Consider the following 26,598-nt stretch of genomic DNA (forward strand, 5'->3'; position numbering starts at 1 on the left):
ATAAGGGAAATTATTCACATGAAACTGTTAGCAATATATAACAAGTTTGAGAATGTCCACCACATATATAAATGCTAAGAAAATTCCAGTAGGGAAATTTCACCTTAGGGTGAGTAGTATTGTTTTGTTGAATGGTATAAAGATCGAACAGAACCTTTTTAGGGAGAGTTTGGCGTTTGACAAAAAGGATCAGTTGATTTCACTTAATGTTAATTTAAAGAGATCCTTGTTCTGTAAAATGAAGAAGTGATTTAGTCTACCCAGTATTTAAATGGGTTTTGAGGAAAATACTTAAAGTAAGCATAAATCTACCCATTCTTACAAAACTTTCCTTTAAATATACATGTAAGGGAAAGTGTTTTCTATGTGTCTACATATGCAAGTATCTTGATCTTCATGGACAGATATTAGGCATAGAGACAATAGTTTCTGAGGAAGAAAAGGATTCCCTTTTTTTTTAAACTCATTTATTCCCTCATAGTGATGATGATAGGGACATACGGAATGCAAATGAAGTCTTCGATAAAGGTCCTGTCATTGATGAGTTAAAGAGTCTGGCCGGCAAGGCAATTAATTGAGCCTCTGCCTTATTACATAACGTAAAAACAGTACTTTGCACATAGGTGCTCAGAAACCTATATTTTAATATTAATTTATTAGTTAATTAATGTGTTAAAATATTGATTGGCTTTCTCTGTCTAAAGTCCTGATTTCTTAGCCTGGCTCCAACCTAGCTTTCCAGCTTCATTTCTGTTTCCTCCCTGTCTTTAGCCCCCCAGCTTACACCCAAAGATTATGCCATACTTTCAATGCTCTGTACTTTGTATTTTCTAGTCTTGTCTTCTAGAATGATCTTACCTCCATTTTCTCTTCCTGATGATCTCATATTCATTATTTTAAGAGCTTCTTCTTTGTCATCTTCTCTGCTCAAACTTGTTTGCTCCTGGACGGAAGCCAGTGGTCTTCTGAGCTCCCACAAAATGTCATTCAAACCTCCATGACAGTATTTATTGGCCTGTTACGGTTTTTTTTTTACATGTCAGTTTCTGCTCAGTGGCAGGAGTCACCCTGGGGTCTCCAGCACCAAGCACAGTGTAAGACGGCATTATGGAAACTCAATAAATACATGTTGAGGAATGGAAAAAACAATGGGTGGTATATGAAATAAGAGCTAATAATAAGCCTACAGAGAATGTGTCTTAGGAGAATAGAAATGGAAAGGATAGAAATGTAAAGAACATGAAAGCTCTCTGTTCCAGGCTGGATTACGTCTCTCCTCTCCCTCAAATTCATATGTGGGAGTCCTAATCCTGAGTATCTCAGAATGTGGCTGTATTTGGAGGTAGGGTCTTTAAAAAGGTCATTAGGTTAAGGTGAGGTCATTAGGATGGGCCCTAATCCAATATGACCAGTGTCCTTCTAAGAAAAGGGGATCAGGGGGCGCCTGGGTGGCACAGCGGTTAAGCGTCTGCCTTCGGCTCAGGGCGTGATCCCAGCATTATGGGATCGAGCCCCGCATCAGGCTCCTCCGCTATGAGCCTGCTTCTTCCTCTCCCACTCCCCCTGCTTGTGTTCCCTCTCTCGCTGGCTGTCTCTATCTCTGTCGAATAAATAAATTAAAAAAAAAAAGAAAGAAAAGAGGATCAGGACACAGGTGCATACGCAGAAGGAAGACACATGGTCTTTAGGCATAAGGAGAAGATGGCCTATCTACACCCCAAGGAGAGAGGCCTCAGAAGAAAGCAACCCTGCTGACCCCTTGATCTTGAACTCCTAGCTTCCGGAGCTAGGAGAAAATAGATTTCTGTTATTTAAGCCCCTGGGTCTGTGGTTAACACCAATTAACAGAAATCTTCCCCATCTTCCATCTGCTAGAAACTGAGAGTTATTTTTTCTCTACACACAACTTTTCTTTATATACGAAAATGTGAACTATTCCGCCATTGAGGTTGGTGGGAATCCTGACTGATTTTTTGGTTTCTTGTACTTCCTCTCACTTCACGTGAGCAGTTGTGCAGCAGAGACCAGCCCTGTTGGTGGATCAGTGAGCAGTGGGTCAGTCAGCTAGTGGCACTCACAGAACAACACGCGCATTGTGTTTCACTGAGTCTAAGTAGCAACAAGTCAATAATTGTTCGTTTCCAACATGGACTGTGCTGGTGCTGGGGCCGTAGAGTCGGCTCTCCCTCTGGAGCAGACTTCACAAACAGGTTCAAGGTGAGGGCCATGTCCACGTTACAGAGATTCCACATTGCAGGTATAAAACCAAGGACCTGCTAAAAGCTATGGGCATGGTAGGTAATCTTGTACAGAAAGAGACAACAAAAGAAAAATCTTGTTCCTAAATTCATTACAGATTCCAGATAAAGGGGATCAAGTGCATTTGAACAAATGTGGGAACGTGAATTCAAAAGGTAACCACGTGCTAATGTCTGTGGACCCTTCTGAACATTTGAGGAATTGACTGATAGGATTTTAGTTGCATTTCCTCTCTGAAAACAATATTTCTGGGAACCTTCAGATTAGGCACAAACATGAAGGGAAGATAAAGGGAGAAAAAAAGGGGGAAGGGAGGGGCTTGACGCTTGCCAGAATAGTGGAGGGAATAAATAAAGCTTTTACAACTACATCGGGGGAAGGAAATACTAGAAATTAAAGCAGATATATTAAGTAAAGGAGGAGAATGAAATATGAGATCACAAAATGGCTGGGTGCTCAGATATTCCTTCAAAGTGTCCCTTTCACTACAAAACATTCTGAGGCCCCGGCTCTCTGTTTAGTCCCAGGTCCCTGGTGTGCTGGTGAAAATGTCCTATGTGCACAGCGACAATGAAAGCTGGACCCAGGGACGGGAGCGCTCATAATCAAAACCACTACTGTGTAGTCCCAAGAAGCCAGGAAAATGGCTTGCCAAGCTGAAAACAACCAACCAACCAACCTAAGGCCCTAGTACGGAATAAAAGCAAAAGTAAATGTACTACCTTTGAATGAAGTACGCTGACTCTCTTGGAAAAAGCTACAAATAAGTGATGTCAATTCTGTATTTCTGGAAATTCATAGAGAAAAATCATCCTCTCACCAAAGGTACTTCGATGAGGACTCCAACATTTTTATATTAACATGTCTCCGAATTCCACATGAGAAATAGAAAAGCCCAATGATAATCTCTATATGCACTTTCTTCCCTTTACTTTTTTTTTTTTTTTAAGATTTTACTTATTTATTTGACACAGAGACAGCGAGAGAGGGAACACAAGCAGGGGGAGCTGGAGAGGAAGAAGCAGACTCCCCACTGAGCAGGGAGCCCAACGTAGGACTCCACCCAGGGCTCGAGCCCAGGACACTGGGATCACGACCTGAGCCAAAGGCAGGCGTTTAAGGACTGAGCCACCCAGGCACCCCACTTCTTCCCTTTACTTTCAAAATTTTATTGAAGCTGTATACATACGTGGTAAAAAAATAAAAATAAAAAACAGAATCAGTGTAGGAAAGAGGAAACCCTTGTAGTCATTTCTGTGTTAGACCTTTCGGTGGAAACTCTCGTAACTCATCAGTTGCTCATTGACTGATACATTAATATATCAATTCCAGTGGTATCTTCTGAGTGTCTGGTATGAAAAGGTTCATTTGCATTCTCCTTAGTTCTTCTCTCATTTTTAACCACTACTATGTTCTGTCCTTCCATTGGTTACCTTCCCACCTTTGTATCTAGACTGAAACTTCCATTTCCTGTTTCTTCAACATTGAACTTGACCCCTCAGTGAGAAGTCACCTGTTGATATGTCAGAATAAAGGCCTCAGTTAATCATTCTGGATGTGAGGCACTGCCTCTCTGTTAGGCACACCCTCAATGGGGAGTCTGCCTTTGGGGCAGGGCCTGCTGAATGTAGGGCCTTGCTTCCTGGTGAGTTTGTACAGACACTCACCCTTCCAGCGGGAAGTCTCCCTCCACGGTTCATTTAATTTCTCTTTAGAAGAACCCTCCTGTTGGAGCTGGGGAGTAAATGCCGGCTCCTTTCCAGTAGCACGCAGGACTAGGGGAGACGTGCTGTGGCTCTGTGGGCAGACTTCCAATTTGTTCCTGCTTTTCAGCACCTTTCCTTGTTCTTACTCTGTAAGCCTATTGGCCCCGAGCCCAGAGCTTCCCTGGGGTTTTGCCAGAAAAACTGGCTCCCTCTCCCCACTCCCTCACTCCCTCCTGTGAGTATGCTGGGCTGCAGTTTGCTTGACTCAGTTGTTGTTGTTGTTGTTTTATTTAAAGATTTTATTTATTTATTAGAGAAAGAGAGAGAGAGAGCAGGAGGGGGAGGGACAAAGTGAGAGGGAAAAGCAGGCTCCCTGCTGAACCGGGAGCCCTATGTGGGGCTCGATCCCAGGACCCTGGGATCATGACCTGAGCCAAGTCAGGTGCTTAACCGACTGAGCCACTGAGGCGCCCCTACTCCACTCAATTTTAAGCAACAACATGCTTGCATTTGCTTTGCCTTCCAGAAATGTTTAAAATCTCTCTCCCACCGATGACAGTCCCCTCTCCAGTACATATACATGAGGTACTTGTCCTGAGTCAGCCATATTGAATCGGAGCTAAAACCTATGGAACCTTGAAAAAGAGAGCTCACACTATACACACCCTTTCATGGCTTCTTTCCCCACTTCGCCATAAGTTTTGAAGTATTTCCTACATCATCATTATCTTTTTAAATGTGTGCACAGTATTCCATTATATGGATAGACTGTAATTTACTTAATCAGCACCCCAATACTGGGCATTTAGTTTGCTTGTAAACTTCACTCTAGTAAACTAATCTGCAGTGAATATATTTGTTAGTATCATCTGCGGACATTGCGGACCATCCCCTGGGAATACATGTCTACAAGTGAGATCACTACATCAAAGGGTTGCACATTTGTAAGGCTTTTGATACACATTGTGAAACTCCTTTACAGAAAATTTATATCAAATTTCACTCCCATTCAATCCTAGTACTAATTTTCTTCCAACCCTGGATGTTATTGTACTTTTAAATTCACAAATTTGACAGGCAAAAATGCCTTATTTTCATTGTTTGCTGACTGTGTTGTTAACTATGTGATTCCAGCTATAGAAGAATAATGGCACTCAGTTTCTTTACCTGTACTGGGGGCCCACAGAGGAAGTGGGAGGAGTCAGAATTGGAGCATATAGAATCCAGGCAGCCATGTTCTCCTGCTGGCTAAGACTGCCTCTCCTAGAGCCCCCTCAGTTCTTCCAGGTTTGACAGAGTTGTTCAAGGAGAGGGAAAGGAAGGGAGGGAAATGGGTCCACTTTATCCGGTGGCATCTACAGGAATAAGGGAAAAGTGAGAACGACCCTGAGGAGTGGACTGCATCTCAGGGCCAAGACTGATGGAACTAGATCCAAACTCACTTAAGACTGAAATAAGTCTGTGGGTCAACTCCACACACTTGGACCTTCCTGAGCTTCTGTAGAGACCATGAGCTTCCCTTGAAACGCATTAGCACTGAGGATTTGTTACCCCCCTGATCTGGGCCTACACTTTGCTAAGACCTAGAGGACTGTGGGGGAGAAGCAGAGTTTGGGGATAAATTTCTAGTTTTTGTTCATCAAGCATTTACTGAGCTCCTACCAGGTGCCGAGCATTGTGCTAGATCCTGGGGACACAGAATGAAGTAAACACATCCTTGCTGGTGACGGGCTTACAAGCTATTTTAGGAATAAATATTTAATGTATGATAATACGATGATAATTTTATAGCCCGTAAAGCAAATGACACAAAGGAAGGGTAAATCTTTCCGGTCAATAACCAACTTCAGGTAAGGATGTGAAGGCTTGAGTAAGCTACCACCAAGGTTGCTGGACCTCTGCTAAAGACTGAATACATTTGTATTATCTGTGATTATAACATAATTCTTGACTCCTTTCTTAATAAGAATAAAAAAAAAGAGACTAGGGAAAAAATATTTCTAATTCTAACAAAATGGACTATATTTTGCCTTTATTGCTAGTATTTTACTTCAGGAGCCCATTATTTTCTCTCTGACATGGATCTTGCCGCCTGCAATCCACCCTTGCATGGGGGCTCTACCAAATCTATCGTTTTTGTCCTCCATCATTTGTGCTTTATTTGTCTTGTCAAAATTCTCTTTCCTCAACCCCACTGTTACGTACATTCTACTTGCTTCTAAAAGTTTTATTCAAGTTTCAGTTTTGAACATTTAGTTATTTCTCCATTTGGCTAGAATTATTTTTATTTATGGTATGATTATTTCTACTAAGTTCTAATGCCCTCTTGCCGAGTACTAACTTATCAACTAAACATGGGGCCATTTTGGGTTCTCCATTTATTCCACTGCTCTAATCACCCCTTCTATTACCATATCACTTTATTACTACAGCTTTATTATAAGTTTTCATTTCAAATAAGACAAGTCAGACTCACTGCTTCTTCAAAGTCGTCTTTGGTCCTTTACTTTCTACATCCATTTTAAGAGCCTATAAACTTCCTCAAAATATCCTGTTGGACTTTTGATTGAAGTTGCACTGAATTTTAGATTATTCGGGAGAAAATTGCCCTCCGTGTGATATTGAGTCTTCCCATCCAAGAACATTGTAAATCTCAGTTTTTTGGTCTTTTTAATTTAGATTATAATTTTCTGTGAGTAATGACAGCTGTCTCTTCCTTTTAAATTTTTATTTCTCTCTTTTCCTCTTCTTGTCTTATTCTCCTGGCTAGATTACTTTTATAATTTTGAAAAGATGTAGCAATAAGGTATCTTTGCTATTTTCTTTAAAAGGAAAACTCCTAATATTTTATCTTTATTTTTTTTTTTTTTAAAGATTTATTTATTTATTTATTTGACAGAGATAGAGACAGCCAGCGAGAGAGGGAACACAAGCAGGGGGAGTGGGAGAGGAAGAAGCAGGCTCATAGCGGAGGAGCCTGATGTGGGGCTCGATCCCAGAACGCCGGGATCACGCCCTGAGCCGAAGGCAGACGCTTAACCGCTATGCCACCCAGGCGCCCCCTAATATTTTATCTTTAAATACAATATTTACACTAGGTTTTTGATGGATGCCCTATATAAAATTCATCAACGTTGCTTGCGCTCCTAGTTTACTAACAGTTTTTATGGTGAAATCAGTGTTCAAATACTTTTGCTGTATTTAGCGAACCATACTTTTTTTCCCCCGCTTTATCTCTTAATGAGGTGAATTGCATATAAATTTTCTAATATGAAACTATTATTACAACTCCTATTTGATCATATCTCTCTCTCTTTTTTTTACTGAACTATCGTTGGCACACAATGTTATGTTAATTTCACATGCACAGCCTAGTGATTCCGCGAGCCTATGCATGACGCTCTGCTGACCACGAGTGTACTTCCCATCTGTCACCATACAACACTATCACAATAATGATAGCTTTTTAAAATACATTTTTGAGATTTATTTGCTAATATCTTATTTCTTCTATTTTGCCTTCATATTCCTAATCCGGACTGACTCATGATTTTATCAGAGTTATCATGTTATTAAGGTTTTACAAGATTTCTCCGATTAGTGGAGGAGCATTCTCACTTTTTCCATTCTCGAAATCAGTTTTTAGATAAAGATTTTATTTATTTTTATTTGAGAGAGAGCGTGCACACGTGAGCAGGGGGAGGGGCAGCAGGAGAAGGAGAAGTTCAGTGGGGAGCCCATAGCGGGGCTCCATCCCAGGACCCTGAGATCAGGACTTGAGCCAAAGGCAGAGGTTTAACTGACTGAGCCACCCAGGTGCCCCTCTCTAGGTCATTCTGAATTACTTAAGGATTATTGTCCTGGAAGACTTGCTAAGTGATAGTTCTTGGGTCTCCTCTTCTATCACTTAGCAGCAACAGTGCAGATGGTTGGTTACACTTTTCTCCTTGGCCTCCAGGATGCTCTTACTTAAAGTAGCAGCGTTCCTACCTTTCTGTGTTCCTTTCCACTGTGCCTTCTTGCAGACCTGTGACCACGTTCATGGCAGGACACCAGTGAGGACATGTTGGCTTTTCCTCTGGCATTGCACACAAAGCCATATGGTTTGGCCAAAACTTCTTCTACCCCCAATGAAAACCCCGCCAGAACTTGCCAGGTCAGTTGGCTACTCTGCTCTTGTTGCTCCCACAGCACTTCATAGCTCTGCAGTACTTACCATGCTGTGTTATAATTAACCGTACATGTCTTATCTCCAACCAGTATGTCAGCGCCGGCACACCGTGTCTTATCTGTCTTTGCAATTGCACGCCTGGCGTAGTACCAGGCACCAAAAAAGACAGCCGATGTTTGTTGAATGAATGAACTAAATGTTCTGATCCATTAAACACAAATAGCTCGTTACAGATCTTACATGTGGTTTGCTGTCCTACCAGTTTCTAACCAGGATGTTTCCCTACCACCTCACCATAGACAATTTATCACATCAACAGGGGTCGATTTTGGAGTCCTTATTTATTCCCTTGGTCTGATTGTCTCTGTGGTTCTTACCATACTGCTTTAATTACTGCAGCTTTATTGTAAGTCTCGATCCTACACTGTTTTCTCACTCGTGATCTGCAGGCTCTCTCTGCTCCTTATCCCCTTGGGCTGGGGGCTCCGACTCTCTCTGGAGGTTCTTCAGTGTCTCGTTGTAGTATCTGATCTTGGCTGCTCTTGCTGCCAATTCTCACCCACGCATTTACTCTCCTATGCTCTTCCCGCCACTCTGTCTCTAAGGTCTCCTCTTTATGGTTCAGATATCCTTGAGTGCTTTCTAGAATTCTGCTGTTTTGTAGTTCATTCTGACAGATGCCACTTAACGGGATGGGCTGCTTACTGTGATGACATACAGGAAAGGCAGTCTGACTTCCTGGAGGCCTGGGTGGCTGGGTGCATCTCCCAGGAAGCGGGACAGAAGCTGTCTCTGAGGTCCTTCCTGGTTCTCTTCCCTAACGTGTTCCTGGAACCCTCCTACAGAGGTCATCTGGACAACATCCATTTTAAGTTTTAGTTTTGTAAGCCAATTTGTGCGTATACCAAAACATTTTTACCTCAGTTATCAAATATTTTAGGCAAAAGTTATTTTGCTTCAAACCATTGTTAATGGTGACATCAACTCTTTTTTTTTTAATGAGTGTTTAATAAGTTACTTCTGTTACTCTGTTATTTTTTTTAAGTAAAACAAAAAAATAAAGCAAGTTATATAAACAGCAGCTCAAGGATGGAGGAGGTGTTGTAAGTTTGCAAAGCATTCTCTGTGGTTATGGGTTTGATCTTTCACGCGGATGGCTTAAGTCACGAAAATGTTTTCTACGTGTCTGAATATGGAAGAATAATTTAATTTCTCACAGGGCTCACTTGAGAAGTTCACAGTTCATATGCGGCAAATGTAGACTTTGGTTAGGTTTTCTGATTCAGACGTGCTACAAGACCAGCATGGTCTCCAGAAATAGCTTTGGGCTGGAATAGCTTTTGAACTGCTAGTCAGTCCTTGAAAGTCTACAAAAGGATGATTGTTGTTCGTCTTTCTGGTGGTCTGTCGAATCTGATAGTGAATTTTCCTCATTGCTCCTTCAGTGTTGGAACTGACTGGAAACAAATATGAAGGCATTCAGTGTGTGTGTGTGTGTGTGTGTGTGTGTGTGTGTGTGTGTTTATGTAGCAAGTCACTGCTTTACCTCAACACAGGAATATAGTGCTTTTACCTCAGGAGACCATTTAGTGAACAGAAAAGAAGGAACAGCACACACTAGGGCCGGGGGCCTCCCTCCAGTGCCCCTCTCCTGGTGTATCAGGCTGTGGACTGGCTGCTACATTGCTTCAAGAACAAAGCCACATCAGTCACATTTTTATGTTTTAGATTCACATGATTTCTCCCATTTTTGACTTTTGCTTTAGGGGAAGGCGCTCAAGATTAGTTAAACTTTTCTTGGTTTGCTTTTGAACCCAGCCCAGGTTGGGTCCTGGAGACTGACCGAGAAGTTTCTAGAGACATTCTCTCAGGGGAGAAGATGGACGTTTTGCCCTGAAGGACCACGGAAAAGGAAATGATCATGAAGGTCCTCTTGGTCCGTACTTTTGATATGGTAAAAATAAGTGCATTTTTAAAAAGACACTTGAGTATTTTCCTCAATGGGAAAATACCGCAGAGCCCCAAACTTAATTTCGAATATGAGTTGGGTCAATCCGGTACCTCTCCTAGTAGTGATCATGGCACTGGTGACAGGAAACTAAATTCCCTGAGACATAGAATCATTACCAAATACACATCAGATGTGTCCCATTCATTCTGTCATGGCTCTCAGCCTTCAGCGGTCCCAGTGTCATCTGGAGGCTTGTAAATGGCAGATTGCAGGGCCCAGCCCCCAGGGGTTCGAAGTCAGTGGGTCTGGGGTGGGGCCGAGCATCTGAATCTTCAACAAGTCCATGTTCATGCTGGTGCTGCTGCCTCGGGGACCAGACCTTCAGAAGCACTGTGCTTGTCTGTTTCTTGAGAGGAGGGGGCACACTACGGTCTCACCCATCTCTAGCCCCTGGCCTAGTGCCCGGCACATAATTGCCTCTGGATAAAGGACAATACAGCAACATTACAGAGAACTTTTATTTGGGACTCACCATGAGCTAGTCCGTTACAAAGATTCTCATCTAATTCTCACAGCTCCGTCAGGGAGATACCAACATGCATTCCCATCTTACGGAGAGAACCATAGAGCCTTGGAGAGAGAGGTTAAGTCGCTAGCCTACAGTCACGTGGCCAGTGTGTGGTCAGGCCAGGAAAGATGTTTGGGGGGTTGAATTGAAACGCTAAAAGCCCAGGGCAGTGTTCTCTTTTTTTGTGATCAATTTCAAGTTCTTACCAAATCCCTGACAAAAATAAACCCAGAACCATTTTGAAAGAAGAAAATTCTACACAAATTCAACAGCAAAGCTTTCAAATTGATATTGAGAGTGAAAAAAACATTGACCAAACTTGCATTTGCAAATACTCATTTTTTTTCTCAGCAGCTGCTAGACATTTTCTCATGGACCCAGACATCTAGGAAATCACCTTGTGGGGCATTTATCAGAACCTCTTCTAGAGACTCCTTTTGCTCCAACTGCGGTGAACGTCATGATAACCTTTGCTTGCTGTGAGCAGCTGTCACTAGAAAAAGGTCCTTCAAAAGCAGCCGATGAGTCACTCAGAGAAACAGAACCTCTTTGCAAGTTTTTCCCAGTCTGTGCCTTTTCATTCAGCCAAGAATCTGAACTTGTCGCAGTGCGGAGTCTTATCTCCCGTCTTCACTATCAACAGCTCTCCTGAGAGCTGAACCACCACCAACTGGTCAGAGCTGGGGAAGGCGACCTCAAAAGCCCAAGACAACTGGACAGGCTTGCAGGGCAGATAAACTACCTGTCTCGGTCACTAGAACAATGCTCTGAGAAAATGTCTTGCTGGGAAATACCAGGCTGTTTAGACAGAATTCCTGTTAGCCTGACGAGTATGGATCAAATGCTGAAGTGCTCTTCAAACAGCTTGTAGTCCCTTACTTACTCCCCCCCAACAACATAGCAACTAGAAACAATCACCAAATGGCCCCTTGTTCTGTTGATTTGTTTATTCCAGCTGTCTTTAGTGGGAGACGGATCGGATCCAACCCTGCTGTGATCCGTAGCTGGCACTAAGGCAGTCGGGAACACCAGCCTCCGTCTGTTCCTCCCTCCCCGCAAACTCCTGGGATTCCGTCTGTTCCGCCTTTGTAAAAGTCAGGCTTCTACTTCCACTGTTTAATTTCCTAGTTAATGATTGTCAAGAAATTGGTGTGTGATGGCAAGGAAACGTTGCAGAATGCGAAAGGCTCTTTGCCTTTGCAGATGAGACTCTCCGGGTGAGTCGCCTAGGTTACTCACTGTGGTCCTGTTGTTATTTAGACTCTGGGGAGATTTATGGCGTCAGCGCTCTTTCCTTGCCTTTGTCCCTGCAGGGCTGCAGTAGGAGCCTCGAGGAAAGTAAGTGAAGTTTATGTACATTTGCTACACGTCGAACATGGTCTTTGGGGTTGGACTGGATTCAGACTCTGGCTCTGCTGCTCATTAATTGCTACATTGTTCTCTGCCTCAGTTTCCTCACCTATAAAATGGGGATCGTAGTTGTACTCAGTTCCACGAGGAGTATTAATGCTTATGAAGTGCTTAGGCAGATTCTGGCCTAAATACTCCACAAAAGTTTCTTGTTATTATTACTACAAATGCTTAAAATCAGAATCAAAGTACCAGCTAAAACAATTGTGTGCGTATTTAGCAGCCGAACGGACTGCTCAGCTCCCGTGTCCTGGAATCCTTGCCCACTGGGCATTTAGAGTTTAATAGGAGAGACAGGACCAAACGTGTGACGAGAGAAAGTTCACCGAGTTCTACCTGCAGATGGGAATTCGGTGCTGCCCCGTCCTGAACCAAAGAGTGACACTGACTGTGGGAACTTCCTGGGGCAGACACTGCAAGATAACAAGGGATAAAGAGGAAGTAGGAGTCGTTCCGCCCCGCCCCCCCCTTTTTTTTTGCTTTTTTATATTTCATTTTTTTATTTTTAAAACATTACAAAAGCAATGAAGGCCCCCTGGGGGAATGTTTAAAACAGAAAATAAGTCACTTAAAACTCCTCCACCCAGAGATAACCATTGTTAATTCCTTAACAAATTTCCTGTTTGGGCTTTTGAGATAACCGGGGCAAACTGGTTATGGGAAAGGAAGGCTCCAGTGCCCGTGCTGCTGAGATACTTCCCCCGCCGCCCGCCGGACCCTGGGTGGGGCGCGATGCGCTGTGGCTCCCGCTCTTGGCCGGGCGGGCAGGTCCGCACCAGCGCGGGCACGGAGGGGCGGGATGTGTCTGGACTGTCACCAGTTACGACCAGCCTCCTTTGCCAAGCAGAGCTTGCAGAGGCGAAGTCTATTACGCATCAAATCACCTGTACATTCACCAAAGAAAGCAGTGACCTGAGTTCTTAGAAAATAGCCAATGATTAACTGGTCTTTGGTTTTTAAGAAATTGACGGGGGGGGGGGCGGAGAGTTAAATTTTTGGATATTTTATCTGTGCTGCGGCAGAATCCCTCATTCCCCATCTATCAGATTAGGAGGACCATGGCCCCTTTTTTCTCTAAGCTGCAGACTACCCAGAGAGGCAGGCTGTGGACAACCCTCTCAAGACCCGGTCTAGACCGGCAGCCCTTATTTAGGTCTGAAATAACAGAGAGAGGAGGGGGGTAGGAAATGCTGGCCCTGCCTTGGCCGGCAGCAGCAGGGTATGGGATCTTCTCCCCTCTCAGGCTGTGCTCTTTCACAGACTTTGGTGAAAATGGCCATCCTGGGAGTGGATTGTTCGAAGTCTAACAATATTGGGCACTCAACTGCCTCAAAAGCTAAATAAACCATTTGACTAAACATTCCAAGTTTTGTTTGGTTGTTTTGTATTGTATACATCGTACTTTTGTCCCCTGAAACAAACAAGAGGGGGTTTACACCAATTTTTGCCTTTTTATTTGCATCTTTATATAATCACCGGTTGGCCCATTTTGTTAGTTTCTAACATTCTCCAAAGACTTGTCCAAACGTTTGCAGTGGGACCAGATGTTACTACAACATTATCGTCTTTTTTTTTTTTTTCTTTCTCATTCCAGCCTGTCTGCCCAGATTTGTGAGAATGAATCCCTCATTGGGGCCAAGGATCCAAAAGGAACTGAAACTCATAGGGCAAGAAAGGGTGGAGGCAAAGGGGAGGGCTCCGAGGATCTCTCCACCCTATGCTCCCAATGACTCCATTGTCTCCCTGTTGCTCCTCCCTTCCTGTGTCCACTGTAAGGCTCCCAGTATCTGCTCATAACTCAAGCTTGCACAATACGTAAAGGTGGCCACAAAGGTATTGGCTCCGGGGCTGGTGTTTGATGGCTCAGAACCCACCTCTTTCGGAATCTTTAAGTAGGCTCCAGATGAGGGAGCTGCTTCCTCTAACAGAAGTGGGGAGAGAGGACCCTTGACACAGGGTAGGGAAGCATCTTCTCATTCCTAACAAGAATCTCCTCATTGCTTTGGGAAAAGAAAATTGGAAGGGACATTTGGAGCCTCAGGATCCAGGGAAGGGGCAGAGGGCAGACAGGGGTGATAGAAAAAGTGATTTGCCTCTTTAACAGAAGCTGGTGAGTGATCAGGTTAGGAAAGGGGGAGGAGGTGCACTGCAAACGTCTCCTTTTCATTTCTTCCTCAGCACAGATAGAGAATGCAAATGATCTGTAGAGGGAGGCAAGGAGCAACCGACTTTCTCCCACTCTTTGTAATGGTTGCCAGTTAGACATCCAGTAGGTGTAAGGTCCTCCTGGCTGAATTAATAACTAGGGACTTTCTTCTTCATACGTGGCCAGGATCTTCAAGATTCAAGGGATGGGAGTTTCTCCTGTGGGAGTAGGAAGGAAGAGAGAGGTCATGTTGGAGATGAGGAACAAGGAAAATGGCAGAAGTGCTTTGGCTAACCTAAGAGAAAGACGCCAAAAGGCAGGAGAAGGACACGGGAAGCCTAGCACTCTTCTTGAAAATAGTAAATGCTCAATAAACATCTGGTCAGTTAATTGGCAGAGTCACTAAAGGATGAATAAGAGGTGAAAGGAAGCCAACTCTGGAATGTGGATTTCACATGCTCCCTTTTCCCAGAGATGAATGTCCCTGCAGCTGTGAGCAATTGTTGGGTTCTGCTTGAGGCCCACCCGGTGGTTCCTGGAGAGGCAGGGAGAGAGCAGGTACCCTGTCTCAGGCAGATGAGTCTTGCACCTTCCCTCTGACCCAGCCTGGAAATGACAGGAGGGCATCCTTTCCTCCAGCCCCGGGGTCTACTGTAAGATCCTGCTGCAGTTCTCTCCCTTCTCTGCCCTCTTGTGCTGCAGGGGCCGCCTTGAGGGATGGGGGCAGGTCAAGAGGGCCGTCAGGATGTCAAGAGCCTTTGCTGCTGTGGTGTGGGTCCGGGAGAGGCATCTAGAGGTGGATGCAGCCTGGGGCCTATGAACCATTTTGCCACAGCATTAACCTAACTAGAGACAGAGGGTCTTGAGGTCAGGTCTTTGCCTCATGACTGCCATGCTTTAAGCAGCTGGGGAAACTGACAGATTACTCCTCCGTAAATGTTGGACTTGAGTCATTTTCTAAAGCCGGTGACAGTGTTCATTCTGGAGTTTCCCTGGACAGGAACAGGGGAGAGGGGGCAAAAAATAGACCTATTATTTTCATTATTAACTTGGCAGCTTTTCGCTAATCTGTACCACGAAGCTTCTCTCTCTTCCGAGATTATAATAGGAAGACCAGAGGTTATGAAGCCAAACAGAAATGGGTTGGAATGCCAGCACTTCCATTATCTCACTTGTGGCCTTGAGGAAATCCCCAACTTGCTTGAGACTCAGTTCCAGGGTCTGTAAAGTTAGTAATGCTTACTTCATTGTGTTATTTGAGTACTTAATTAAATAATACTAAAATCTCAGGAGAAATGCTAGTCAGTCATAGCATGGCAGGAAAGGGGGACACTTGAGAATGTTTCATAACGGAGTTATTTGCAAAGGCAGAAGGCAGCTTACCAGGGGCGGTAACAGTGGGGACACCATTTCCGGGCCAGAGAGGGGACCAGAGAGGTCATTGCCAGAACCTGCGGGAAGAGAGGGTAGCCTTGTAGGTGCCATGACCTTTAGTCAAGGGCAGCCAGCCCACAGCGCCTCCAGCCTGACCTCAATCCCTTCCCTCCTTCCCTCCTTCCAGTCTGGGCTGTGCTCCCATCGTGCAAACCCAACCAGAAGCCCGAGGGCATGGGAGGCCCTGGATGTAGTCCATATGGGCCAGCCATTAGAGCCACAGCAGGCTGGAGAAGGGGAAACTGTAGGGTGAACCCAGGAAGGAAAGAGAAGATATCCAGCTCAGGAAGGGTTCAAGAAATGAAAGCCATTGTGACAAGTCACTTCAAGCTCAGCTTAGATCCCTTTACAGTCGTTTTCCAAAAAAGCGTTAGTCAATCCCCGCACATATAGGATGTGCCAATCAGTGTTTGCTGAACAGTAATCCGATTCCGGAAAGGGCATAAAATATTGACTTGTGAGCAAACATAACATTTGCTTTGAATGTAATGTTAAAGCATGATGATTTAAATTGCACATCACAGATGGAGACAAAACAGAAAAGCATCAAGTCTGTTATGGCTTTATTCATTCCTTCCTTTTTGTTCTGAGTTGAGTTCGCATCCAAGTACTTCTACCTCTCTTGGCAAAATGACAGTGTAATTAACTAACAGCACTTAAATCAATGACTGTAAATGGCTCTGTAGTCAGAGGGCCAGCCCCTGCTGCGCGTGGTCTCTGGTGTCTGGGATTCTCTTTGAAGTTGTAGGGGGAGGCTCTGGATTGACAGAACCGCTAACATATCAGTTGCAAACTCTAGGGTCCCAGGGTATCAAGAGAATAAAATGCCCCTCAACAGGCAACACTGTAGGGCTCCATTCCAGACAGGTAGTCTTGCCCATAGAATTGGACTCCTCCATGTCAATCTGGCATTTTCCCCATACTCTGGGGGGTGATCTATGTATGTGCACTTGTCAAGCCATGGAAACAAAATGACATCCGGGACCTGTTCTGACCTCTGTCTCTGCCTGTTCTGTTCCCTGGGAACTTACCTAACCTTCTCTGTAAAGATTTCAAAATATTCTAAAGCATTGACTTACATTGATTCTAACCTCAATGCTTGGTCAGATTTTCCAGGTTTCTGGGTAGCTGTTTGAAGAGAGGGATAAACGAGCAGTAACTCGATAGCGGGACAGAGCAATCAGGAGGGTCCCTTGGCTGCTGCTCAGGGCTCCGGTAGCTTACTACCAATGAGCCTGTTCTCGTCCCTGTCCCAAACCAAGCTTTTACAAACTAGCTGGTCCCAGGCCCAGGAATCTTCATTCTTAAAGCTCCCCGTTGATGTGGACCTACAGCCTTGTTTTGGAAACAGGATCCCTGGGAGTGAGAGAAGAAAAGAAATGTATTCAAGGAGGATGTAAGCATCAAAATGCCCTACTGTGTAAGAACCTGCTTACCTCCCACTGAAAACATTACTAAAGGCTAGCCTTTAGTTTACGTCATTTCTGGAGTGATTAATTTCGTACTTACCTTTCCAATACAATGACAGTTTTACTACCTATTGATCTTTAAAACCTGGTAGGAAAGCAAGTGACCTAAAAACTTTTTTACTTTTTCTGCCAGCCAAAATCAGATCATATTCTTTTTTTTTTTTTTAGATTTTATGTATTTATTTTAGACAGAGAGAGCACAAGCAGGAAGGAGGGTCACAGGGAGAGGCAGAAGCAATCTACCCGCTGAGCAGGGAGCCCAACACGGGACGCAATTCCAGGACTCTAGGATCCTGACCTGAGCCGAAGGCAGATGCTTCACCGACTGAGCCACCCAGGTGCCCCCAAATCGTTTTCTTTATTTAGGATGATGGATAAGTGGTTACAGTACAGTTTCAGTAGCGCGACCATCTCATGCGGCTGCTGCAGATTCCGTGCTAACTCAACACCAGGATGGCAGCAACCCTCTTTCGTGTCACCCCAAGGCCCCCAGCCATCCATCTACTGAGAACCTCTAATGACCATTTATGTTATTTTAAAACATGACTTCTGCACAGCAGGCCTGAAATCAAAGTCCAGGTGGGGCAGCTAAAAAGAGAGACCGTCCAGACTTTGGTGCCAGGGTCCACTTGGCAGAGGCCACACTAAAACGTGGAGGTCAGAAGAACATCCAATGATCAAAGCATTTAGTGAGAAATTTGTCCTGTGCGGGAGGGAGGGAACAAGAATCCAGACTGACTGTAATCCTTAAATTCCCACGGTCGATCCCTTTAACCTTCTGTGTTTTAGGATTAAAAACAAAAAACAAAACAAAAAAACCCTGCTAAAAACACAAATTGGGGCTGGTCTGGAGAGATGTTGGGGGTTTGACGGAGGAACCCAAGGTTCTTGCAGCCCTCAACCTTCCACAGCTGGGAGTGGCAGGGGCTCTAAAGACCTGCCGCTCACTGGAGCCCTAAGGAAATTAGAAACTTTAATTAGAAAGTGCTGGTGTGTTCTGGTAAACAGCCACCGGTTTGATTCCCTTGATACTTGCTGATGGTCAATGACATGAACAGGGCTCCGTGGCTGGGACAGAGGGAAGAGCTAGTGGCTTCCGATCCTGGCGAGGATTCTGGCTGTTATATACTCAGTGTGCCCAAGGGCTGTGTGCTGGATATATGTTTAGCATTCAGGACTTACAACCAATTTTTATCTGGCAGAATTCCTAGGAATTGAGCCCAGTCCCACCCAACTCCTGGTTGGGAGTGATACTATCTGTGTACCCCGTCCTTGGGACTGAAGACCATCAGTAGCTCTGGGACCAAAGTGGTGGGTTAAAAGTCCTGTGACCCAGGACACATGGGTGGCTCAGTCGGTGAAACGTCTGCCTTTGGCTCAGGTCATGATCCCAGGGTCCTGGGATCGAGCCCATATTGGGCTCCCTGCTCAGCGGAAAGCCTGCTTTTCCCTTCCCCTCTGCTTCTCCTGCTGCTTGTGCTCTCTCTGTGTCTGTCTCTCTCTGTCAAATGAATAAATAAAATCTTAAAAAACAAAACAAAACAAAAAAAGTCTCGTGACCCTGGGCCAAAAGGTCAGGACCCTAGAGGACCCTGGAGTCCTAGCCTCTGGTTCCATGTGCTGTTTCCTGATGATCTATTGTCTTTTCCTGATGCAATAAGTTACCTCCGGCTCCCCAGCATTTTAGGAAAGTGCTAAGAGTTGGGTGAGGTGGCCTGGAGGCTGCCGCACCCCACCCTTTCCTTCAGAATGTTTTCTTTCTGCCCAGTGCTGGCAGTGAACCCTCAGGCTGACCTCATCCCCTGTTTGAGGGCCTGTCATTGCTGGAGGCGTGTTTGCACCAAGCTCCGTGTGTGCCCAGCACCTTGTGTGAGGGAATCACGCCAGGGAAATAAGTCCCCATAAGTCCCCAGGAGTCCACACTGGAGAGCTACTGGCTGATGCAACAGAGGGTGGCTTTGCGCAAACTGGCTAATAGTTCTGGTGACTAAGTGAACAGAGCCCAGACTGTAGGTAGTCAAAAGGAAAAATCCTGCCAGAAGCCAGTATGAGCCAATATGGACACCTACCTATAACTGGATGAAAAAGGAGACTGCTCAGCAAACATGAATTGATCCACTGTCCCAGGGTCCAGCTGGGAGGAGAGAAAGCACATACAGAGAAGAGACAAAATGAGAAAAGGTCAGGGATAAAGGCAAAAGTAAAGCTGAGAATTCTAGAAGCACATGGAAGGAAGATAACTTTTCTGCTTCCCAGGCTACATTTCAACTCCTCTTTGAGTGGCAAGAGAACAAGGGGTTCATCAGACAAGATGAGAAGCTTGTAGAATTAATCATTCCAAATCCATGTTCCCTAAACAGATGAGTGGGTAGTTCCCTGTGCTGATAGGACGCTGAAGGTTTCACCGTTTTTTCAGGGTAAAACCCATCACATTTGAAGAAGTAACCACTTCTTGTGTGACTGAGGAGATAGAAATCAACAGAACTTGGGATGCACTGATGTCCTGGACCTAAATAAAGACCTGTTCAGATCTGGACTGCTGTTTACATTCTTTACTTTTTTCTCTATAGGCTTTACATACATAATTAAGGAGTTGGGACCCTGAGCAGGTGAACTGGCTGGAAAGGAAGCTGGGGTAAGCCCTGCAGCAATGCGCTGTCTTGCTTCCATCTGGTTCACACGTTTGTCTCCATTATGAGTCCCCGGATGTTCAGACATAAACGCCCCCCCCCCCCAAAGGACAAGGATTTTTCAGTGAGCAATTTCAAAAGATTTTCATATACGCTTAAAAGTAGTCCAGAAAAGAAACTGCATTTGAACATACTGCATTTGAAAAGAATGCTTTGAGTAAAGCCTGCATTATTAAAGTCCGCTTAGGGACTGCTTTGAAAAGAACAACGTCTGCGTGCGGTTTTACGTTCTCGTGCACTTATTTACAACAAAAAAGAGTAGAAGTCATACCTCGTTCTGAGCATAACTCGTCCATGTCGGATCAAAGAGTACTCTTGCCTCTTCCCACAATGCTTCCTGGATTCCTGCAGACGCCAGTGTCCCTCCTTTCTGTGGACCCATGAGGCACGACTAACTCACAGAACAATCTCTGCTCACCTGACCGGGACACTGGACCATCTCCCCGCCCAGACAGAGAGCACCTGGAAGGCAAGGGTCTTGTCTCATTCACCTCAGCATCCCTGGGGTCTGGAAAGAGTTCTAGATCAAGACACTTCAGAGAGAGGGATTTTGTGCTACTTGCAGAAATCCAGGAGGTAAAGTTTGGATGCAGCAATGTTGGGATTTACAAGCCATTCCAACGGCTTATGAGAATGTGCATTTTGGTTTATGGAAGACCACATATTTGAAATGGGAAATATAACAAAATCCAGGGTGAACACAGCTTTCATAGAGTCGTATTAGTTACTTTGATAGAGTGTTGGCTTTTTAACACTTCTCTGAGGAATTAGAAGTTTTGCTGAAAAACAGGGGCAACAGTTGCGGAGCCTGGCTCTCTTGGGATAGTGTAACACTTTTGGAGGTGGGGAACTGCGGTGAGAGAGGACAAGGAAATGAGGAGGCTGGACTACCATGTGGCCACCTAAAATAAAGGAAGGCAGAGAAGAGAAGGAGGCTGTGGCAGCAAACACATCAGACCATCCGTTTCTCATAGTAGCTCTGATTTGGGTCCAGGTGCCAACGTGTTCAGCTTGATACCCCACACTCCCAGACTCCCTTGCTGCTAGGGTTGACCATGTGACATGGCTCAGCCAATGAGGTGCAAGAGGGGTCACTGGGCGGGGCTTCCAGGAAAGCTTCTTTAAGGAGGAATAGCTTCCAGATACGATTTTGACTTTTGCTGTTTGCTCTTCTTCATGGAACACAGAGCTTAGAGGTGGGAATCATTTTGCCACTGCAAGGATGAAAACCACATGGCAAGTGTGACAGAAAAGAAATACAGAAAGAACCCGGACCTGCTGACATCATGGAGTTGCCATGTTGGCCTTGGGTGGCTTATCTCCAAATTTCCAGTGATGGGAGAGAAATAGACCACTCTTTGGTTAAGCAACCATACCCGGTCTTCAGTTCCGCATGGCTGGCTGAATGCAATCCTGATTTATACTGAGCTGTATTGAAAGGACAGAGGGTCCGAGTTCCAGTCCTGCCCCTGGCCCTTATTGACAAGTGTGTGACCTCAGGCTGTCATTTCCCCGAATGTGAAACTGGGGGTGAGATCGCTGTCTTGACACCTCCCAGGCTGCATTAAAGACCAAAAATTATTTGAAAACATTTCAAAAGCATAGAAAGTTTTACATAAAGTGTTATTAATACCTTTACTAATAAGGTACAAAAAGGGTTTAACGTGATGAGGCCAGGCCTGGAAGACATTAAGAAAATGAGGTATTTGGAATTCAAAGTCTAGGAAAGGAAACTTAAGCCTTCAAGGGATTCCCATAAAGGGAAACTTTTTAGAAGTCAGGGCCAGAATTCTTTTATTTTTATTCCCTCTGTCATGACTATGTGCCAATCACACAGTAGGCACTAATAATTTTTAGAGGCAGAAATGGGTACTTGCCACTCTTGGAAGGCGGGACGATTCTAGGACTTGCCTGAAGGACATGAGATGCCCTGGCAGGAAGTCCTGGGAAAGGAGGGGGGCCGGAGGCAGAGGGAGAAGTGGCTAAAAGGCTGAGGGGTGCGGACTGACAGCAGAACCTCGGCAGGTTCTTGAGCAGGAAAGGGAGGACATAAAGGAAACGATGTTCTAGAACTGCAGTCTGACAAAGGGTAACCGGTTCGCAGAAGAGAGCGGAGAAAGGGGGTAAGTCAGAAGGTAACAATGCCGCTAGTATTTGCATGTGGATTCACAGCTTACAAAACCGTGTTAGATGAAAGGTAACCAGTTACAGGGAAGAAAAGCTCATGGTTGGACACATGGTAGCTTGGTTTTGATGCTGAGATCGAGGGAAAGCCACCGAAGGACCCAAATCATGCTCTGTGTTCTTCTGGCCTTATTCTCGGGCCTCTTCTAGGAACAGGCCTCTGTCTTCATCTTGAGGTCTAGGATTCACACTAGACCCAGTTTTATCAAACAATCCCTGTACCTGGGTCCCTCTTTTGGTAACTAGCCAAACACTGGAGTCGGAAGCCTTGCCTCTGATCCCTAGTCCTATGGCAGGTGCCCGGACAGCACTGCCAACTTCCCTGACATTCGCTGCCTGCCTGCCTCTCTGAATCCAAGAACACTTCCAGCTCGGGGAGGTCCCATCATGGTGTCTGTCTGCCTTGTCTGTCTGCCCAAGCACTATGAAATGGGACTGTTTCACCTTCAGTGTGAGGAGCAGATATTTAGAAGCTCCAAGGAGATCAGAGAGGGATCTAAAAAGCAGAGAGGGCTCTGGTGCCAATCGTATTTGTACAGCTGTCTTAAGGTAGAAATGGTGGGTCATGGCTTCCTTCATGTCACATGCAGTTTCCCACGGCTTGTAAATGGGGGTGTGGGAGGGGGATCCAGAAATTGCTACATCAAGACATGTAATAAAGAGAGCTAGTGGGACAATGAAAGACTTAATGTTGGGACAAGGAGGATATAGCGTACATGGATGTTACCACTGAGGTGAAAGAGGAAAGCCAACATCGTTGATGGACTCCCACACGTCCCAGTGGACAGGTGGATCCAGCAGCAGGTGTAACCAAGAGACATGGGTACCCTAAGACTGTGAGGCCTCTGTGGACTAGATGGTAGCACAAAGATCAACCACCCCCCTGAAATTTGCCCTATGCCGAAATGCTACACAGGGAATGGGAAAGAGAAACTTGAAAGACAGGATTTGCCCCAAGGAGACTGAGTTAACCCGGTAGAGCCAATTAAAACCACAATAACTATGCTACACCCTTTTTTCCCTCTAAGTGGAGATAGCAGCTCTTAGGACATTTGAGATCAAATCTGGGAAAGAAAGTTCTATTTCTATATGTCTGCAACGCTGCACTAAATTTCAACCCCAGCACCCACAGCTTCAGAAGGGTTCATTTCAGTGGGCACAGGAAAGATGGAGTTAGAAATGGAACCAGATACTCCTACTGAGGTGAGGCAGGTGCTAGATATACCTGAAGGTCGGGAAGAAAAGCAGGTCGTGCAGGAACAATACAATAGCCCGGGACAAGCAGCAGGTGGTAGGTAGACCAAAAGGTGTCCTAGAGTTCCAGAACAGGTGGGGAGATAGAGAGGCTGAGCAGAGAGCTTCAGCGACTTTAGCAGATGGCTGGGGGGCTGGCCCCACCCACAGACCTGGGGCACAGGGCAGACCATAGCTCCAGGGTCACACAAAGGAAAATGGGAAAAGGAAGCAGAGGTTTGTGCTGAAGCGGCAAGAAAACAAGACAAGTTATCAAGCCAGGGACGTAAGAACGACATCTTGTATGAAGGTGGCTTTCAGGAGAGGCTCCAGCCCAGTGTTGGACTAGACGGACAGCACATAGACTGGTTGTTTCACTAGAGCTCCTTAGTTTTCCTGGTCTAGGAGGCAGCTGGTTCCAGAACCCGGTGTAATACTGATTCCACATACTTTCCAGGGGCATGTGGAATTTGTGGTGGCCCACAGGAAGTCGAGAGTGGATAAGGAGAGGTATCGAATGGTCCAAAGGGAAGAGAGAGGTAGAATGGTGCGTGGGTGGGTCCCTGCCTGGCAAAATAAGCAAAGAGAACTTCAAAAGCCCTGTGACTGGTTGTGGCTTCAGACCTGATGAATTTCCCTCCCATACATGAGGACGCCTGGGCCTGTATCCAAGGAGTGAGTAGGCAGACAGTGCCTGCTGGAGTTGTCATGTTGGTGTCAGGGGCCCAGCCAAGCCATGAATACCCAAGTGCCCAGCCACCTTCCCAGGGAAGAGCTCTGCTGTGGCATCCCCGGAGATCTGGGATGCAGCTCAGGGGACAGATGAGTGATGGGGCTAACTTCCGGCTGTGATTTATCACTGAAGCAGATGGGGTAACACCTGCTGTGTGGAGGTTGAAACGATACCCGGGTCTCTTTTTGGCAGGCCTACATCAGCAAAGGGATCCCACTGGGAAATGCTTCCAGGACAGAGGAGACGAGACAGTTTTTAAGGGGAAAAGAGTAAAGGAACTGTTGGATATGCCATTCTGAGAGACAGAGGTTCTCCCTGGCTTAAGGACCACTGACCTCTACGAGAAAGTGATGAAACGCTTAAGACCTTTCCCTGGAAAAGCAAGCACACTCCCTCATATGCCCAAATTTTCACCCAAGGTTCATGAGAAGTTAGATGTGACATTACATTTGAGCCAAAAGTGACTTTTGCAGTCTGCTGGGAACCCGGGTCTTCAAGTTGGAGAAGTAAAACCTGGATGTGGAGTTGGGCGGCAGAAGCTGTGGGTCATAGTCTTGGACCCAGTACTTGTTCGCGCTAAGACCTTGGCTGGTCACTTGGCCTCTCTGGGTCTTAACTTCCTCACCTGAAAGAGGAGGCTACTCTCTCATTTATTGGGTCCTTGTCAGGTTTCACTGAGATGACACAGATGACAGTGAAATTCTTGGTGAAAGGTAATGTTCTGTGGAAAATGTAAACGATATCACCCAAGTCACCTGCTCGCTTGTGGCACCCCAGGACAGGACTTGGTCCTTCTGAGCCCAGCAGTGTTTCCCGCCTCCCTCCTTGTTCCTCAGGCAGCCAGAGGAGAAACCCTGAGTTTCCTAATTGAAATTCACTGTCCTAGCAGTTTGCCTTCTGAGCCTATGAAGTACAAAGCCTCGGTTCAGTGGTTTTATGAGCCTCAGGATAGCTTTCCTCATTGTTATGTGATGAATTGTGTCCCCTAAAGCCTCACATATGGAAGCCCTAACCTCCAGGACCTCAGAATGTGACCTTAGTTGGAAATAGGGTCATTGCAGATGTGGTTAGTTAAGATGAGGTCCTTAGGGTGGGCCCTTGTCTAATAGGACTGGTGTCCCTATAAACAGGGAAGATCTGGACAAGGAGATAGACAAATAGAAGGGAAGAGGAGATAGAGACACAGGGAGGGATGCCTGGGTGGCTCAGTCGGTTAAGCGTCTGCCTTCGGCTCAGGTCATGATCCCAGGGTCCTGGGATAGAGCCCCACATCGGGCTCCCTGCTCACTGGGGAGCCTGCTTCTCCCTCTCTCTGCCCCTCCCCCAGCTTGTGCTCTCTCTCTCTCTCTGACAAATAAATAAAATCTTAAAAAAAAAAAAAAAAAAAGACACAGGGAGATGGCCATCTATGAGCCAAGGAGAGACCCAGGAACAGACACTGCGCTCATGGCGCTCAGAAGGGACCAACCCTGCCAACACCTGGATCTGATCTTGGACATCTGGCCCCTAGACTGGGAGAAAACAAATTTCTGTTCAAAATTTTGGCTATTCGGTTTGTGTTACTTCATTAGGGCAGCCTTAGCAAACTACTCATCATCATCATCAAAACAAAACAAAAACCAAAAACAAACAAGCAAGCTACTTTCCCTTTTTGCCTTTCTTTCCCTCAGATTTACAAAAATTGGCTAGGAAACAGCATGTCCACCTTAAACGAATATGTATTTTCAATGGAGGCTTAAGTATCCTATAAAATCCTATGGGTTCAAGGTTAAAATAATCTCCTAAATTAGGAGTTCGGCTTCTTTTACAAAAAACCATCACTCAAGACTGCAGATCACACCCCGTGCTTCACGTTCCCGCTCTCACAGTCATGGCAGACACAACTCCTTTTCCCCACCAGCAGCTTTCCGCTTAATCCTGAGAATTGCTGCAGGATAAAGGGAACATAATGAAATGCTAACAATATTGACTGAGGGTAAATACTCCCGAGCTGGGGAGCGCTATTCCTTCACCAGACTGAGACCAGCACATTTTTCTCACAAAAGTTTGCAAACCTAGCACAATCTGAAAGACAATGGGGACAGGGATACTTCTTTTTAGATAAATCTTTTGATCTCCTGAAAACAATGTGTTCACTTTCCTGAGCCGAATTAAGAAATTCTGGGTTGCCTTTAAACAGCAGTCAGCCTCAGAAGCTGTTCAGGGAGCGTTAAGCTCAGCTGGGCTGGTGTGTGGGAGAGAAGTTGTCCTAAGCAGATTATTAACAGGAAATTATTTGTCTGAGGTTCCAAATGGTCTTTCACTGCCAGGCCACAAAAATGCCTGATTTTTAAATAAACGACCCTGGGCAGAAATAACGAGAATACTCAGAAAATTCATTCGATAAATTCTAATTCTAGAACCTCCCAAAGCTAAGATGACAGGCTCGGCTTTGGGGACCACAGCGTCCACCTATGTTGTTGACCTCTGAGTCCACTGGGCTTGGATGGAGAGCCCTCAGCACAAGGCTGGTGCCCCGTAGGTCCAGAAATACTGGTTTAGGAATGCTGGATGGATTAACGTGCCACAAATCCATGTGAGCTGATAGAAATTGGGTGGAATATGTTCTGCTATCTATGAGATATGCAGTCATGCGGCACAGAGA

At 45.4% G+C, this 26,598-nt stretch overlaps 1 protein-coding gene across 2 annotated transcripts in view; it reads left to right on the top strand.

Annotated features, from left to right (window-relative positions):
- Positions 1–26,598, top strand: part of SPATA13 (spermatogenesis associated 13) — a 330,909-nt gene that overhangs the window by 133,114 nt on the left and 171,197 nt on the right. Inside the window, exon 1 of one of the 2 annotated variants that reach the window (XM_057309632.1) lies at positions 9,359–11,993. The exons of the other annotated variant lie outside the window; for it this stretch is intronic. Coding sequence (XP_057165615.1) covers positions 11,931–11,993 — 63 coding nt within the window. The 5' untranslated portion in view covers positions 9,359–11,930. Of the gene's footprint in view, positions 1–9,358; positions 11,994–26,598 lie in introns of those variants that run through there. 2 annotated transcript variants of the gene reach the window in all.

This window comes from Ursus arctos, unplaced genomic scaffold (genome assembly GCF_023065955.2).
Source record: "Ursus arctos isolate Adak ecotype North America unplaced genomic scaffold, UrsArc2.0 scaffold_10, whole genome shotgun sequence".
NCBI lineage: Eukaryota > Metazoa > Chordata > Mammalia > Carnivora > Ursidae > Ursus > Ursus arctos.